This window comes from Hypanus sabinus, chromosome 20, assembly GCF_030144855.1.
Source record: "Hypanus sabinus isolate sHypSab1 chromosome 20, sHypSab1.hap1, whole genome shotgun sequence".
NCBI classification, from domain to species: Eukaryota; Metazoa; Chordata; class Chondrichthyes; order Myliobatiformes; family Dasyatidae; genus Hypanus; species Hypanus sabinus.
Genome location: NC_082725.1, coordinates 72,573,391 through 72,590,209, shown reverse-complemented (window position 1 = coordinate 72,590,209; position 16,819 = coordinate 72,573,391). Strand labels below are relative to the sequence as shown.

Here is a 16,819-nt window from a genome sequence, read left to right as displayed (position 1 = left end):
AGACCAGCTGTCCAGGCCCTGTCCCTGGGGGTGGACTATGCAGCACTGGCGGAGGCGCAGCAGGCAGACGATGAGATGCCCAGCTACAGGACCGCAGTCTCGGGTTTGCAGCTGCAGGACTTTCTCATAGACCCAGGTGATAGGACCCTCCTGTGCGTCGTGGCTACCGGACAACCTCGCCCCATCATCCCAGCAGCCTGGAGGCGGCGAGTTTTCGACTACATACACTGTTTGGCGCACCCATCTATCAGGACAACCGTCCGACTGGTCTCCAGTAAGTTCGTGTGGCACAGACCTCGTAAGCAGGTCAGTGAATGGGCCAGAACGTGCGCGCAGTGCCAAACAGCCAAGGTGCAGCGGCACACTAAAGCCCCGCTGCAGCAGTTCGAACCCACCCACCGGAGGTTCGACCACATTCATGTGGATATCGTGGGCCCCCTACCAGTGTCCCGAGGAGCGTGGTACCTCCTAACGGTGGTAGACCGGTTCACGAGGTGGCCGGAGGCGGTCCCACTCACCAACACATCTGCCGATTCCTGTGCCTGAGCACTGATTGCAACCTGGGTAGCACGCTTTGGGGTACTGGCCCACATTACCTCCGACAGAGGCGCCCAGTTCACCTCCAGCCTGTGGTCGGCTGTGGCCAGCCTGTTGGGAATGCAGCTACACCACACTACTGCCTACTACCCACAGTTGAACGGACTGGTGGAATGCTTCCACCGTCACTTGAAGTCGGCTCTCATGGCCCGCCTGAGAGGACCTAACTGGGTGGAGAAGCTTCCCTGGGTCCTGCTTGGATTTCGCACAGCGCCCAAAGAGGAGCTGCACGCCTCATCGGCTGAGTTGGTGTACGGTGCACCCCTGGCCGTCCCGGGAGAGTTCATACCAGCCCCAAGGAGGCAAGAGGAAGAACCTGCAGCAGTCCCGGACAGACTACGCGAAAGGCTCGGCAACCTGGCCCCCGTACCGACTTCACAGCACGGACAGACCCCGACCCATGTACCCAAAGACCTGCAGAACTGTAAGTTTGTGTTTGTAGAAAGGGGTGGACACCGGGCACCGCGACAGCGGCCGTTCTGGACATTGGGGGGAAAGAGGAGGTTTTCACAGTGGACCCACTCAAACCAGCCCATGTGGACTTGGCACAGCCGGTCAAGGTTCAGGCACCATGGTGCAGAGGCAGACCTCCCAAACAGAGGCTGATCCAGACTGTGGACATTGGGGGGGTGTATCACTGGTTCTGGGGGGGGGGGAATTATGTGGCGACCCACTTTCTGCACAGGCGAACCGCCTCACAAATAGCCAGCGCGCGGGGAGAGACTTTGATAGTGCACCTCTGACGTCATTTCCACCTGGAGAGGGCGGGCGCTAGAGATTAAATGCCAGCACCACAAAGTTTGAATAAACTAGTCTCAAAACGATTTACCGACTGCGTGTCGTCTCTAGCTCTGTATGTAGTACATCGCTACAATGGCTTCTACAACAGGATAATGATCCGAAACACACCTCAAAATCCACAATGGACTACCTCAAGAGGCGTGAGCTGAAGGTTTTGCCATGGCCCTCACAATCCCCTGACCTAAACATCATCAAAAATCTGTGGATAGACCTCAAAAGAGTAATGCATGCAAGACGGCCCAAGCATCTCACAGAACTAGCAGCCTCTTGCAAGAAAGAATGGGCAAAAATCCCCCAAACAAGAATTGAAAGACTTTTAGCTGGTTACAGAAAGCACTTACAAGCTGTGATACTTGCCAAAGGGGGTGTTACTAAGTACTGACCATGCAGGGTGACCAAACTTTTGCTTCGGTCCCTTTTCCTTTTTTGTTAATTTGAAACTGTGGAGGGCTAAGGCACCGGTGACCCCTGTTTCCATCCAAGGGGTCAGTGTGGACACGGTGGAGGATTACAAATACCTGGGGATGCGAATTGACAATAAACTGGACTGGTCAAAGAACACTGAGGCTGTCTACAAGAAGGGTCAGAGCCGTCTCTACTTCCTGAGGAGACTGAGGTCCTTTAACATCTGCCGGACGATGCTGAGGATGTTTTACGAGTCTGTGGTGGCCAGTGCTATCATGTTTGTTGTTGTGTGCTGGAGCAGCAGGCTGAGAGTAGCAGACACCAACAGAATCAACAAACTCATTCGTAAGGCCAGTGATGTTGTGGGTGTGGAACCGGACTCTCTGATGGTGGTGTCTGAAAAGAGGATGCTGTCCAAGTTGCATGCCATCTTGGACAATGTCTCCCATCCACTCCATAATGTACTGGTTAGGCACAGGAGTACATTCAGTCAGAGACTCATTGCACCGAGATGTAACACTGAGCGGCATAGGAAGTCACTCCTACCTGTGGCCATCAGACACCCTGAGCCAATAGGCTGGTCCTGGGCTTATTTCCGTTTGGCATGATTAACTTACTATTATTTATTTATTTATGGTTTTATATTGCTATATTTCTTCACTATTCTTGGTGCGGCTGTAATGAAACCCAATTTCCCTCGGGATCAATAATGTATGTCTGTCTGTAAAAGATGCAACAAGTAAGTAATCTTGCTTAAAATATTAAAGAAATGTGTTATCTTTAACTTTATGCCTTTTGGAAATCAGGTCATCTTTTACTCGCTTAGCTATTCACAGTAACAGAGATTTTGACCAGGGATGTCCAAACTTTTGCATGCAACTGTGTGTATATATATATGTGTGTGTGTGTGTCACACACTAATAGTTAGGGATATTGTCCATTGGGTAAACTGTGCATGTTTGATTTCCTTACTTGGAAGATCAATCATGATTCACAATACAGTAGAGGTGTTAAAAGTCTTTAGAAACTCATGATATTTTGATGTTAGTAAATAATTGTCTTTTCATAGGTGTGCGTGTTTTGCATCCTTTTGTTACGTTCTTATCTCTTCTGCAAATGAAGTGACTGCAGCTTCCTCCTGCTGTGCAGAGGGAAGCTATGCTCTTCAAAGACATTTCTTGCCTGAGCTGCCCGCATGCTGTTTGCAATATATAACCTTGTGTGGACATAATGGTGTTCTTGCCTTGCCCCAACTTCCACAGTATTAAACCTAATTTTAATTCTGAATTCTGCTTCATTCTCTACACGAGTTGTTTGACCTGAATATTACCAGCAGTTTCTGCTTTTATTTCACATGTTTCAAATGTCTGGCATTTCTTCATCTGTGAAAAGTTGTAATGAAAATGGGGAACAATAATCCAGTTGTTTAACAATAGTGGGAAAAAAACTGTAATCTGTTAAGAAGTAACAGGGTATAGGAAGATAACAGGGTTGGAGAGAGTCAACATGGTTATATAGGAGGAAAATCATCTTTGATAGAACAGTTGGAGCTTTTGGAGGCTGTAATTCAAGTTCACAAATTGATGTAGAATATTTTTAAATTTCTAGAAGGAGATGATTAAAAGTAGCGTGTTATTAAGAGTAATATACCTGTGTGGATTGATTAAAAGTAGAAAGTGGGTAGGAATAAAAAGCTTGTGTTGGAAGGCTGTGATCATAGCGTGTCACAGGGATTGTTACTGGACCTCATCTATTGCCAGTCTGTGAGTGAATTGGATAATGGGATTAAATCTTGATGCAATTTACTACTACGGAGAGTGTAAAATGGATGCAGGGGTTTCAAGGGACATGGACAGACTAACTGATTGGGAAAGGACCTAGTAGGTGGAATATAGTGTAAGAAAATGTCAGGGTGTTCACTTCGGCAGAAAGAATGGAAAGGTAAGATGTGTGTGAAGTGGTGAGAAATAGAAAGATGTTAGTGTTTGGAAAGACCTTGGTTGACATGAATCATTCAAAGTTGAAGTATAGGTTCAGTAATTAGGAAGGTAGATAGTGCATTTATTGCATGAAGATAGGACTACAAAAGATATCTTACCACAACGATGTAGTGCCCTGGTAAGATCATATCTGGGATACTATATTCAGGTCTCCCTTCCTAAAGAAAGATGCTTGTGATTGAGTTAATGAAATGAAGTTTTGTCATATTGTATCCAGGGTTTGTGGATTTGTGATTGAGAAGCAGAGTGTATCTACGGAAAATAGCGCCTATGGCAAGCACTGAAATTGCGCCCCTGTTCAAACATCTGACACCCATCTTTTAGATAACTTTACTATAATATCACTCAAAAATACAAGTCAAGCTCATTAATCTTTTAATTAACAAATTATGGCACTACATGAAAATTATAACTGCACCTTCCTTTCACTGTTGCAAATTGGTCTATCATGTGATAAAAGTCAGATTTTTCAGTTTCTTCTCTTTCTACACTCAGCAGAGCAAGATCACAGAGTCTGCCTTGACCCTTGGAAGCTCTCAAATACAAAAGTATTAGTTTTAACTTGCTGAATGATCTCTCACAGCCGGCGATGGAAACTGCGATGGTTAGCATTATCTGAATAGCAATGCGAAGTTTGGGGAAGACACTCTCATCTGCATACTGAACAATAAATTCAAGAAGCTCTTCTGGTCTTGATATTTTCATGCTGATCCGACTTGATAGCAACATTCTGCAATCCAAAATTTCTTCATATAGCTGCTGTCCGTCAACATCAGAGCTGTACAATTCACCCAAATTTTCGCACTTCTTCTTTAGGTCGTTACTGTCGGCGCTGTAACACAGTCCCTCAACGTCGAGAAGGAGCCCAAACTTGGCGTTAGTGTCGTGCAAACGAGCGAACCTTTTGTTGATTTCTCTGTGAAGACAGTCGCGTGTTCCCTGCATGACGCTTTCCATTTCCTCCTTGGCTATTAACCCAGCGTCTCTCGAGTTCTCATCAGCCATTCGTTTCTTTCGTCTCTGACATCTTTCAACTTCAATATTCCATTCTTGACAGAGACCGACTCCTCCTTTGAGTGACTCACTGACCAACACTTACCTTTCATCATAAAAATGACCTTGGAGGGCTTTCAAACCCAGGGCAGCATCGTGGAAATTCATACTAGGATCCTGCAGCCTCTTTTGAATACGGTCAATGCAAATGAGTATTTTGTTCCAAAATCCTAGCAAAATCAGAAAATCCTAGTGCTTCCCACCCATGATAATCAAAGACAGATCATACACATGAAGAAATTTTTTTTCACTATCCGAGGATGGCTTGTCTGACTTTAACAGAAACTGCTCAGTGGTGCCCCTCTTCAAGTGGCAGCCAGTGCACATGCCATACCTGCCATACCTTAGATACACCACTGTTGAGAAGAGATAAACAGGTTATGTCTGTAGTCTCAGGAACTGAGAAGAATGAGAGGTGGCTTCTTTTAAATATACAGAATTCTTCTTTAGCTTGTGAGGAAAGGTATGGAGTTGATAATTCCTTTGGCTGGACCGTCTAATATCAACATCACATTCTCAAGATAAGTAGTCAGACACGCAAGATAGAGGTGGAAGAAATTTATTCAGAGGGTGGTGAATATTGTGTTTTTTAACCCTGGGGTGGCTGTTATTGAAGAGACATTGAGGCAACAAAAAGATTTGTGTTACTTAGTGCAGGAGAATGACAAGTTAAAAAAAATAAGTCATAGAGCGTTGCACCATAAAAATGGCCCTTTGGCCATTGACCATTGACCAGTATGTTCTTGCGTGATGGGTGGGGATTACGTGCAAAATGGCCTCCTACTGCTTTTCTTTATTTCTCATGTCCATGTAATATTTGATATAGTGTAGTACTGTTTTTATTCATTCTCTACAATTATTTAAAGATGGGATTAAAACTGAAGATGCTGGAAATACTCAGCAGTTCTGGTCTCACCTGAGCAAAAAGAAACAATCAGGTCAGCATCAGAATCTAGCTTATCACTGACATATGTCATGAAATTTGTTGTTTTGTGGTAGAAGTAGTGTGCAATAGATGAAAATTGCTATAATTTACAATAAGAAATTTCTAAAAAAAAATACTACATAAAGAAAACAAGGTAGTGAGGTACTGGTCATGGAAAGGGGAAGAATCTGTTCCTGAAATGTTGACAGTTTGTACTTGGGCTCTTGCAATACCTTCCTGATGGTAGTAATGAGAAAGCGGCATGTCCTGGATGGTGAGGGTCTTTAATGATAGATGCTACCTTCTGAAAGATGTCCTCGATGGTAGGCAAGCTCATGTCTAAGTTGGAGCTGGCTGAGTTTACAACTTTCTGCAGCCTTTTTTGATTTTGTGCATTGTAACCTTCATGTCAGGTAGTGATGCAATCAGTTAGAGTACATAAATAGAAATTTTCTAGAATCTCTTCAAATTCCATTGAAGTATAGCTGCTTGTGTGCATTCTTGATAATTGCATCAGTATGTTGAGCCCAGGATAGATCCTCTGAGGTGTTAATGCTAGGAACTTGTTGCTGCTCACCCTTTCCATTGCTGAGCCCTCAATGAAGACTGGTGTGTATTCTCCAAACTTCCCTTTTCTGAAGTCCTCAATCAATTCCTTCATCTTAATGACATTGAGTGCAAGATTATTGATGTGGCCTCACTCAACCAGCCAATCTATCTCATTACTTGCTGTATTTCAAACATGCTTCTTCAAAATTGCATCATTTTAATTTGATTTTCACTTGAGTTGCTATTTTCCTCATTAAGCTTAGCGTGTTTAGCCATTGTGATATTTTAGAAACTCACTCATTATTCACTTTTTTAGAAGGAATTTAAAAATAAATAATGTAAGAGCATAACATAAGAATTAGGAGCAGGATATATTTATCTCATGAACTATTCCATCACCTTGATGATGCTGTATATGGTGAAGTGTACATAAGCTATTCAGTTTTGAAGGCCAGGTATGATGGGGTAACGTTGGAGAACTACTCTATAACTTAAGTTTTTGATAGCTCTTCATGTGGTATTGTTTTGTTTCAGATTTTTAGAGAAACCAAAGAGAAAGAGATTCAAGACCTTTTACGAGCTAAACGTGATTTGGAAACCAAATTCCAGAGGCTACAGGCTCAGGGTATTCAGGTGTTTGATCCAGTAGACTCAGACTCAGATGACAACCACACTGATATCACAGGTAAAATCTGTCAAACATGTTTAATCCCAATTGGTCTACTCTCCTTTAACTACAACTTAATGTGTGTTTAGGTTTAATGGTTGTTAGGAAATCTTTGTTGCACCTCTGCAAAATTGAATTCCTGGGAAACTGAGTGAAATTGATTCTGTCTTCATTGCCTGAGTCCGAACTTATTACATAGCACTTCAGATGAGAGTGACCTTTGGCTGTAAAATGATTCTACGTGCCATCTGTTCCAGCAGCTACAGTCTTCTCAATGAGAGTGAGTCTTCCTTTTCTGTTTTGATAAATAAATATTCTGTTTTGCAAGAAATAGTAATAGGAGCCGGCTATTCATCCCTTCTTGCCTTCTGTCTTTGCTAACCTTTTATATCATTGCTTCCTTCCTCTGCTAACTCTATATCCCTTGAAAGTACTGATCCCCACAGTCTTTGAGTAGAAAATTCCAAAGATGTGTGATGACTTTGTGAAGAATTTTTTTCTCATCACAGCCATTAATGACTAAACTGTTATAATGAGATTATGACCCCATGTTCTAGACTCCCTAAACAAGAAAAGCATCTTCACTTCATCAATCCACAGAAACTCTAAGAACCTCGGGAAGATCACTTCTTATTCTTCTCGATTCTGCTTAATTAATCGTTATTAAGATGGCGCCAGTATCTGGCTACTCTGCACATGCTCTCCTGAGCAAACTGCCCTCTACACTACCCTATATCCGAGAAACCCTTCTAAACCTTCAATTTGCTACATTTAGCCAGATCAACAACACCCTGGCGAAGCTACTGACCCAGCTGGAGGTCACCGACGCGCCAGAATTGCTTCATCAACTCCAGACCACATCTGGACCTGATCATCAAGGCCTGGTCCGAGGTCCACCACGTTCCCGGAGATCCGCGGCCTGCTACCGTATTGGAGCACCTGGAGACATGGCCCATTCCGACCACACAGAAGTGACGTCGGAGACCTCAAGGTACCCCAGACGCTTCCCCGGAGTGACCACCGTAGAGCCCCATTGGTGGCCATCCACAGCTGCCAGAAGTGAGGCCTCTGCCACCGACCTCGGAAATCGAGCCCGGGACTCGGCTGGAGCAACCGTGACTCAGTTCACGGACTTGTTTCAGCCAGCAGCCCAGCCCTCTGGGATTAAGTGTCGGCTTCGGGGCCCAACCCGATTGACAGCCTGGGCTCCCGGCTGCTGGAAGTGGCAGCGGAGCCTCCCCCGTCACTCGGCCCGACCTGGAGCGTCCGATGACGTGACCCGCCGATCGATCCCCGCAGGATGCGTCCACCAACCTCAAAGAGCTGCCAACAACACACTGCATCGATGGAAACCTGGAAAGATGCACTATTTACCGAGGAAGCGTGGGAAAAGAGCTGGGCTGCTGGTCAGATTGAAGTGGAGGGGCTTTAGGGTCCCTCTGCCCACCATCCTACTAGCTAATGTGCAAGCCATAGAGAACAAGGTGGATGATCTTAAAGGGAGACTCACTTACTGCAGGGAGATGCAGAACTGCTGTGTATTTTGTTTCACAGAGACCTGGCTCTCCTCTGCCACCTCCGACTGTGCCATCTGACCAGAGAGATTTTTGATCCATCGGATGGACCGCACGGCGTCTTCGGGCAAGACGAAGGGAGGTGGAGTCTGCCTACTGATCAACACTGCGTGAGGGAGTCAGCTGGAGACGCTCATGGAGTGAGTACCGTTTTGGATTCGCTCCATAACTTTTACTTTTTTTAACCTTTGATCACCCTTATTCAGCTTATTTTTACCTATACCGAAAGTTTCTTTATTCTTTTTTTTTGGATTTACTGCCAAGCGTTTGTTGTAAACTTTTGATGATATGCAAACAGAAATGTCTCTCAGGTCTAAGGGACGGGATCCCGGACATAATCCGAACGGTAACGGAAAAAAGCAGGCTCCGACACAACAAACACCATTAACTTTTGAATTGTTTATGGAGGTTTTGGATCAAAAATTTGCTGAACTACAACAATTTTTTAAAGAAGATATAAAGGCTTTTCAAGAGTACATGGTTAAGACGGATTTAGTAATTAAACAGCAACAAGCTCTTATTGCGTCTCTGCAAGAAGAAGCTCGGAAGCGAGATTTGACTATTGGAAAACTGCAACAGGATTTAATTTCGACCATTAAGCTGATGGAAGCCCTTAAAGCCAAGAGTGACGATTTTGAGAATCGCTCCAGAAGACAGAACGTACGTATACTTGGTCTTCCAGACGGCATAGAAAAAGATGACCCTTCGAAATATTTTGCTCAACTTTTAAAAGAAGCGTTTCCGACAATTTTCCCGAATAACCCCCCTTTATTGGATCGGGCACATAGAATTCGGCATCGATCACCGAGTGTTACAGACAAACCTTCGGTGGTAATTGTCCGGTTCCATTATGTACATGACAAAGAACAACTTATAAGAGCAGCTCGTCGACTAGGAATGATTAAAATCAAAGATTTTTCCTTCCGCCTGATCGAAGATTTTAGTTCAGATCTTTTAAAAAGAAGGCTTCTTTTTAAACCGTTGATGGCTGAATGTTATGAGAAAAATCTGAAACCTGCGCTTCTATACCCTGCGAAGCTTCGAATTTCTCCGTCGAATGCTCCACGACAAGTTTTCCTTTCAACTTCAGAAGTGAGAAAATATCTGGAGGAGAACTTCCCTACTGCTACAGACACCAGTCTTTAATAAATGAATGATTCTGATCGTATAAGATGGTTCTCGATCTCTTAAACCAGAATTATAATCTGGTTATTGGTGTAGGTTCATCCTACACTTTATACTCAATTTAAAGTGTGTTTGCATCATGTTAATTGTTTTGCCTTATACACTTTAATCATTTAACTACATACTTGTCTATTAACTTTGTTCCTTCGAAGGTATATTTTTAATTCTTTGAAGGTAAATTTTTCCTTGATTAAGGTGGTGGTTTTTTGGAAAAGATTTTTAGTTTTGCTTAAGATGGCATTATGTTTATATTTTTCGTGTTTCTTCCAGACAAGGCATCGCTTATCTCAGCTTAAATATTTTTTGTTTTGTCTGGGCCAGAGCCCGAGTTATAATTGTTTTTAGTGATTATATTTTTATTCTTTTTACAACTAACTATACTTAGAAATATGGTTTTTATTATAGCGATTTTATTTTTAAAGTCGGGGTGATTCTTTTATATATATCCTTTTTATATGGAGTGTTCTTCAGCTGACATGGGGGTAGGATTAGTCTTACTTTTTCTCTTTTTAAGTCATATTTTGGCTTTTTCTCTTTTTCTCGGGGGGTGGGGGGATGGTCTGTTTTCTAATTCTATTTTTTTTGTACCAGTTTGTGTTAGTTTTTTTATTCGGGCTGTTTTTGAACTTCAAATATGTCTGTGTTGTCGTCACTTCCGGGTCTTCTCACTACTTTTGTTCCTCTTCCGGGTGCATGAGTTTATAAGTTGGTTAACCCTTTCTATACCAAAGGGTTGATTATAGAATTATGGCTCAGACCATTAATTTTGTGTCTTGGAATACTAATGGTTTAAATCATCCAATTAAACGAAAGAAGATTTTCAAAGTATTCCAAAGACTTAATGCTCATATCATTTTTGTACAAGAAACTCATGTGAGGAGGGAGGACAAATTTCGTTTTTTTAGATTTTGGCGGGGTCAACAGTATCATGCAAATTCGAATGCTAAAGTAAAAGGAGTTTCAATTTTTATTGACTCCTCTATTTCATTTGTTCAACATGATATTTTTTCGGATCCGAATGGCAGATTTTTGTTAATTACGGGTTTACTTTGTAATAAAAAGGTTGCTTTGGTTAATGTTTATGCTCCAAATGTGGATTGTCCTGACTTTTTTAAGTCTTTATTTACTTCTTTACCCAATCTAAACGAATATAAGTTAATAATGGGTGGTGACTTTAATTGTTGTTTAAATCCTCTGATGGATAAATCTTTATCTATTCAGACTTTACCTAATAAGTCGGCCACTTGTATTAACTCCTTTTTGACTGACAATGGAGTTTTTGATGTTTGGAGATTTCGGCATTCTAATGACAAAGAGTTTTCTTTTTTCTCACATGTTTATCACTCTTATTCAAGAATTGATTATTTTTTTGTAGACTCTTGTTTTATTCCATTGGTAATCGGTTGTAACTATGATATTATAGCTATCTCTGATCATGCTCCGTTATTACTTTCTATGAAATTTACGGATACAGCTTTTAATGCTAGACAATGGCGATTTGACTCTACCTTGTTGCAAGACTCTGACTTTATTAAATTTATGGAGGAGCAGATCGACTTCTTCTTCTCAACTAATTCTACAGATGATATTTCCTGCGGAACACTTTGGGACACTTTTAAAGCTTATATACGTGGACAGATTATTTCTTATTCTGTTGGTTTGAGGAAACGTATCAAGATGGAAACTCTTTTATTGGTTGATAAAATTAAAGAGATTGATAAGAAATATTCGATTGCTCCTAGTAAGGAGCTTTACAAACAAAGGGTTGAACTTCAAATGGAACATAGTTTATTACTTACATCCTCGATTGAAAATCAATTAATGAAAACTAAATCTGATTTTTATATACATAGTGATAAATCTGGTAAACTGTTAGCTAGTCAATTGAAGAATGCTCTGGTTAAACGTCAAATCACTAAGATTGGTCAGCAGAATGGGAATCTGACAGTTAATCATGATGAGATAAATAAGGCATTTCAAGATTTCTATACCTCCCTGTATCAATCTGAATTTCCTCAAGATTATAATACCATGTCTGATTTTCTGGGGAAATTAAATTTTCCAAGGTTATCATCTGATGATCTTTTGATATTGGATACTCCTATTACGGATGTAGAAATTAAAGGGGCTATTTGCTCAATGAATTCTGGGAAAGCACCGGGTCCAGATGGTCATACAGTTGAATTTTTAAAATTTTTTTCCGCTACTCTTTCCCCTTGGTTAGGTAAGGTTTTTGAGGAGGCCATTAGATTAGGGAATTTGCCACAATCTTTTTATAGAGCTTCCATTTCTCTAATATTGAAGAAAGATAAAGACCCTACTAATTGTGCTTCTTATAGACCTATATCTTTATTGAATGTAGACTCCAAGATTTTTTCTAAGTTACTGGCATCTAGATTGGAGAAGGTATTACCCAAAATTATTTCAGATGATCAAACTGGCTTTATTAAAAATCGTTATTCTTTTTTTAACATTAGGAGATTGTTGAATATTGTTTATACTCCCTCACATTTCATTAGATGCGGAGAAAGCATTTGACAGAGTTGAATGGCCTTACTTATTTAATGTGTTGGAGAAGTTTAATTTTAGTCCGATATTTATATCATGGATTAAATTGATTTATCATACTCCAGTAGCCTCAGTGGTTACCAATAATCAAAGATCTCCCTTTTTTCGCCTATTTCGCGGCACTAGACAGGGATGTCCTCTTAGTCCATTACTATTTAACATTGCCTTAGAACCTTTGGCAATTGCCATCAGACAATCACAGGATATTTTGGGTATTAATCGTGGGACAGATATTCATAAGTTATCTTTGTATGCAGATGATTTATTACTATTCATTTCTAACCCGGAGAAATCCATTCCAGCAGTTTTATCATTATTGGCTCAATTTAGTGAGTTTTCTGGGTATAAGTTAAATCTTAATAAAAGTGAATTGTTTCCATTAAATAAACGGGTCCCAATTTATGGAAATTTACCCTTTAAATTAGTTAATGACTCTTTACTTATTTAGGGATCAAAATCACAAAGAACCATAAAGATTTGTTTGGATTTAATTTTTTACCCTTAATTGATCAGATTAAAGGTTTGTTTACTAAGTGGTCACCTTTGTCTCTATCTCTAATAGGTAGGATTAATGCTATTAAGATGGTTATTTTACCTAAGTTTTTATATATTTTTCAAGCCATACCAATTTTTATCCCGAAATCTTTTTTTACTAATGTTGACTCTAAAATTTCTTCATATATATGGCAGTATAAAAATCCCAGGTTAGGTAAAACATATTTACAGAAGACAAAAAAGGAAGGCGGGTTAGCATTACCTAATTTCAGATTTTACTATTGGGCAGTTAATATTAGATATTTGTTATGCTGGTTGAAAGATGGGGGTGGATCTTTTGGCCCTTGTTGGGTGAGTTTAGAAACTAAATCAGCTTATGCTCTGGGTTCTATTTTAGGGACTTCTCTCCCTTTTGCTCTTTCTAAATTGCCGAAACGAATTGACAACCCGATAGTTAAACATACATTGCATATATGGTTTCAATTTCGGAGATTTTTTGGATTGACTCAATTCGTTTTAAATAGTCCTATTGTATCTAATTGTTTTTTTCACCCTTCCATTATAGATCAAGCTTATTCAGCTTGGAAAACTAAGGGATTACTAAGATTTTCTGATTTATTTTTAGATAATTGTTTCATGTCTTTTGAACAATTATCCAACAGATATAACTTGCCGAGATTTCATTTTTTTAGATGTTTACAGATTAGACATTTTTTAAGTTCTGTACTCTCTACGTTTCCAAATTTTGTGCCTTCAGATACTTTGGAGAGTTTATTTGAATTAGACCCTTTTCAAAAAGGGCTTATTTCAAAACTTTATAATATAATTATGAAGATACGTTCAGAGCCCCTTTATAAGACTAAACAGGATTGGGAAAGAGAGCTTAGTTTTAGTATTTCTAGTGAGAATTGGGATAGAATTCTTCAATTAGTTAATACATCATCGTTATGTGCCAAACATTCACTAATACAATTTAAGGTTGTACATAGGGCCCATATGTCCAAGGATAAATTAGCTCATTTTTACTCTCATATAAGTCCTATTTGTGATAGATGTCATTCTGAAATTGCGTCTTTAACTCACATGTTTTGGTCGTGTTCATTTTTGGAGAAATATTGGAAAGATATTTTTGATATTATTTCTGCGGTTTTGAATATTGATTTACAACCTCATCCTATTACCACAATTTTTGGTTTACCAATGTTAGATTCACAGCATTTATCTTCTTCAGCCCGTCGAATGATTGCATTTCTAACTCTGATGGCTAGAAGATCTATATTGTTGAATTGGAAAGAAATTGATCCTCCCACTGTGTTTAATTGGTTCTCTCAAACTATGTTATGTTTAAATTTAGAAAAAATTAGAAGTGGTACTTTTGAGACTTCTATTAAATTTGAAAAGTTATGGAGACCATTTATTCAACATTTTCATATGATGTAATATGACCCTGTGCCAAGTACATTTGATTTCCCAGCTTTTAGCTTATGTATTTTGAGAGGACCGGAAGTGACGGCATTGATGAATACTTATTTTTGTGAGATATTATAAACAGCCCACTTTTTTTTTTCCTTCTCTTTTGTTTGTTTTTTTTTCTTTTATATTACTTATTAGTTATAGTTATTAGATTAGATTAGTTAGTTTTGCATTATATAAATTTCTTTTTGTTTTTTTTTCTTTCTTTTTTCTGTTTTTTTTATATTATACATTATGAAATATTTAGATTTACTATGTCCATACATATATCTTATGGCTTATGTCTTGGTAAACTCATTTATATTGTAACTATCATGTATGTTTTTTTTTCATATGTAATGGAATGTGTATGTTGGTAATTTCTTTATCAATATATCATCTGTATTCTGTCCATATTACTAATATTAATAAAAAGATTTAGAAAGAAAGAAAGAAAGAAACACTGCGTGGTGCTCGGACACAGTGGCACTGACAAGCTCCTGCAGTCCGGACCTGGAACATCTGTTGGTGAAGTGTCGTTCCTACTATCTGCCACGGGAATTCACCTCGGTAATACTGACAGCGGTCTACATTCCCCCCCCAGGCGGACGTGGAGTGTGCTGTGAATACACCATATGCCAACATCAGTGAACTTGAGACCAGGTATCCAGAGGCTTTGCTCATTACAGCCGGGGACTTTAACCAGTCCAACCTCAGAAAAGCGCTGCCAAAGTTATACCAACATGTCTCCTGCTCCACTAGAGGCCCGAGTATATTTGACCACTGCTACACAGCAGTCAAGGATGTCTACCGTTCCATCCCATGACCTCACTTCGGAAAATCGGACCATCAGGCCGTACACCCCCCCGGCTTACAAACAGAAACTGAAGCGGGAGGTCACGGTGTCAAAAGTGGTGTCGCGTTGGACAGAGGAAACAGATGACATCCTCCGTGACTGCTTTGAATCGGTGGACTGGTTAGTATTCAAGCACTCGGCAGCTAACCTCGATGAGTATGCCTCAGTTGTCACGGACTTTATCTGGAAATGCACGGAGGACTGTGTGTCTTGCAAGACAATTTGGGTATTCTCTAACCGGAAACCTTGGATGAATTATGAGGTCCAGTCCCTTTTAAAGACTAGAGCTGCGGCTTTTAAGTCTGGAGATACTAGTCGCTACATGGAATCCAGGCGTGAACTCCGGAAAGTCATCAAGGGCGCCAAGAGGCAATATCGAGCCAAGTTGGAAGCCCAGGCTAACCAGAGGGATGCCAGTAGACTATGGCAGGGTCTAAATGCGATCACTAGGCGCAAAGAAAAGGTTGGGAATATCAATAACTGTAGCGCTTCTCTTCCTGATGAACTTAACGTATTCTATGCAAGATTCAAACAAAAGAGGAGCGTCCTGCCCCCTCAGGATGAACCGCACCTGGTGGCATCGAGATTCATCGTCACCGAGGAGGACGTTAGAAGAGTCTTCCTGAAGATAAATCCAAGGAAGGCGACGGGCCCAGATGGCATCCCGGGACAGATTCTCCGGGCCTGTGCAAGTGAGCTAGCTGGAGTGTTTGCTGACATCTTCAACTGCTCCTGCTTCAGTCTAAGATCCCCTCGTGTTTTTAAGAAGGCAATGATAATCCCGGTGTCGAAGAAAAGCAAGGTGGCATGCTTGAGTGACTATTGACCTGTGGCTCTGACATCAATTGCTATGAAGTGCTTCGAGCCATTGGTTATGGCACACATAATCTACTGGTCAACCTCGACGCTTTGCTATTTGCCTACTGGAGCAACAGGTCAACGGCAGATGTCATCTCTCTGGCACTACATTCCTCCTTAGAACACCTGGAGAATAATGATGTATATGTAAGGCTCCTTTTCATTGACTACAGCTCTGCCTTTAAGACCATTATTCCAAATAAACTGATTCCTAGGCTCTGGAACCTGGGTCTTAGCACTCAGATCTGCAGCTGGATCTTCAACTTCCTCACAGACAGGACCCAGGCTGTAAAATTAGGGGACAAGCTCTCCTCTACAATCACTCTGAGCACCGGTGCTCCATAAGGCTGTGTACTCAGCCCCCTGCTGTACTCACTGTACACCCATGATTGTGTGGCCAAGTTTCCATCAAACTCAATATATAAGTTTGCTGATGACACCACGATTGTAGACCATATCTTGGGTAATGATGAGTCTGAGTACAGAGAGGAAATTAAGAACCTGGTGGCATGTTGCAAAGACAATAACCTATCCCTCAACGACAGCAAGATGAAGGACGTTGACTTCAGAAAGAGTAGAGGACTGCACAACCCCATCTACATCGGTGGTGTGCAGGTGGAACAGGTCAAAAGCTTTAAGTTCCTCGGGGTGAATGTTCTTCGTTGCTGCTGCTGTGAGGTCCGGGTCTCTGCTGGGAAGAACAGGCCCCCAGTCCTCGGGGTCGTGTTGCTGATGGCCCTTAGCGGGGGCGCCTTAATACGCTCGGCAGAGGATGGTGCTTGGAGCAGCTGTGCCATAGGGGATGGTAAGAGGCTCGGAGGTTCGACGGACTCG

The 16,819-nt window shown here is 41.1% G+C and overlaps 1 protein-coding gene across 3 annotated transcripts in view; it reads left to right on the top strand.

The window, feature by feature from the left end:
- nphp3 (nephronophthisis 3) overlaps positions 1–16,819 on the top strand; it is a 159,744-nt gene that overhangs the window by 23,887 nt on the left and 119,038 nt on the right. For 2 of the 3 annotated variants that reach the window (XM_059945734.1, XM_059945735.1), the window contains one exon: positions 6,865–7,015. In XM_059945734.1, the coding sequence (XP_059801717.1) occupies positions 6,865–7,015 (151 nt within the window). Of the gene's footprint in view, positions 1–6,864; positions 7,016–8,551; positions 8,712–16,819 lie in introns of those variants that run through there. The other variant, XM_059945736.1, reaches the window with a different exon arrangement.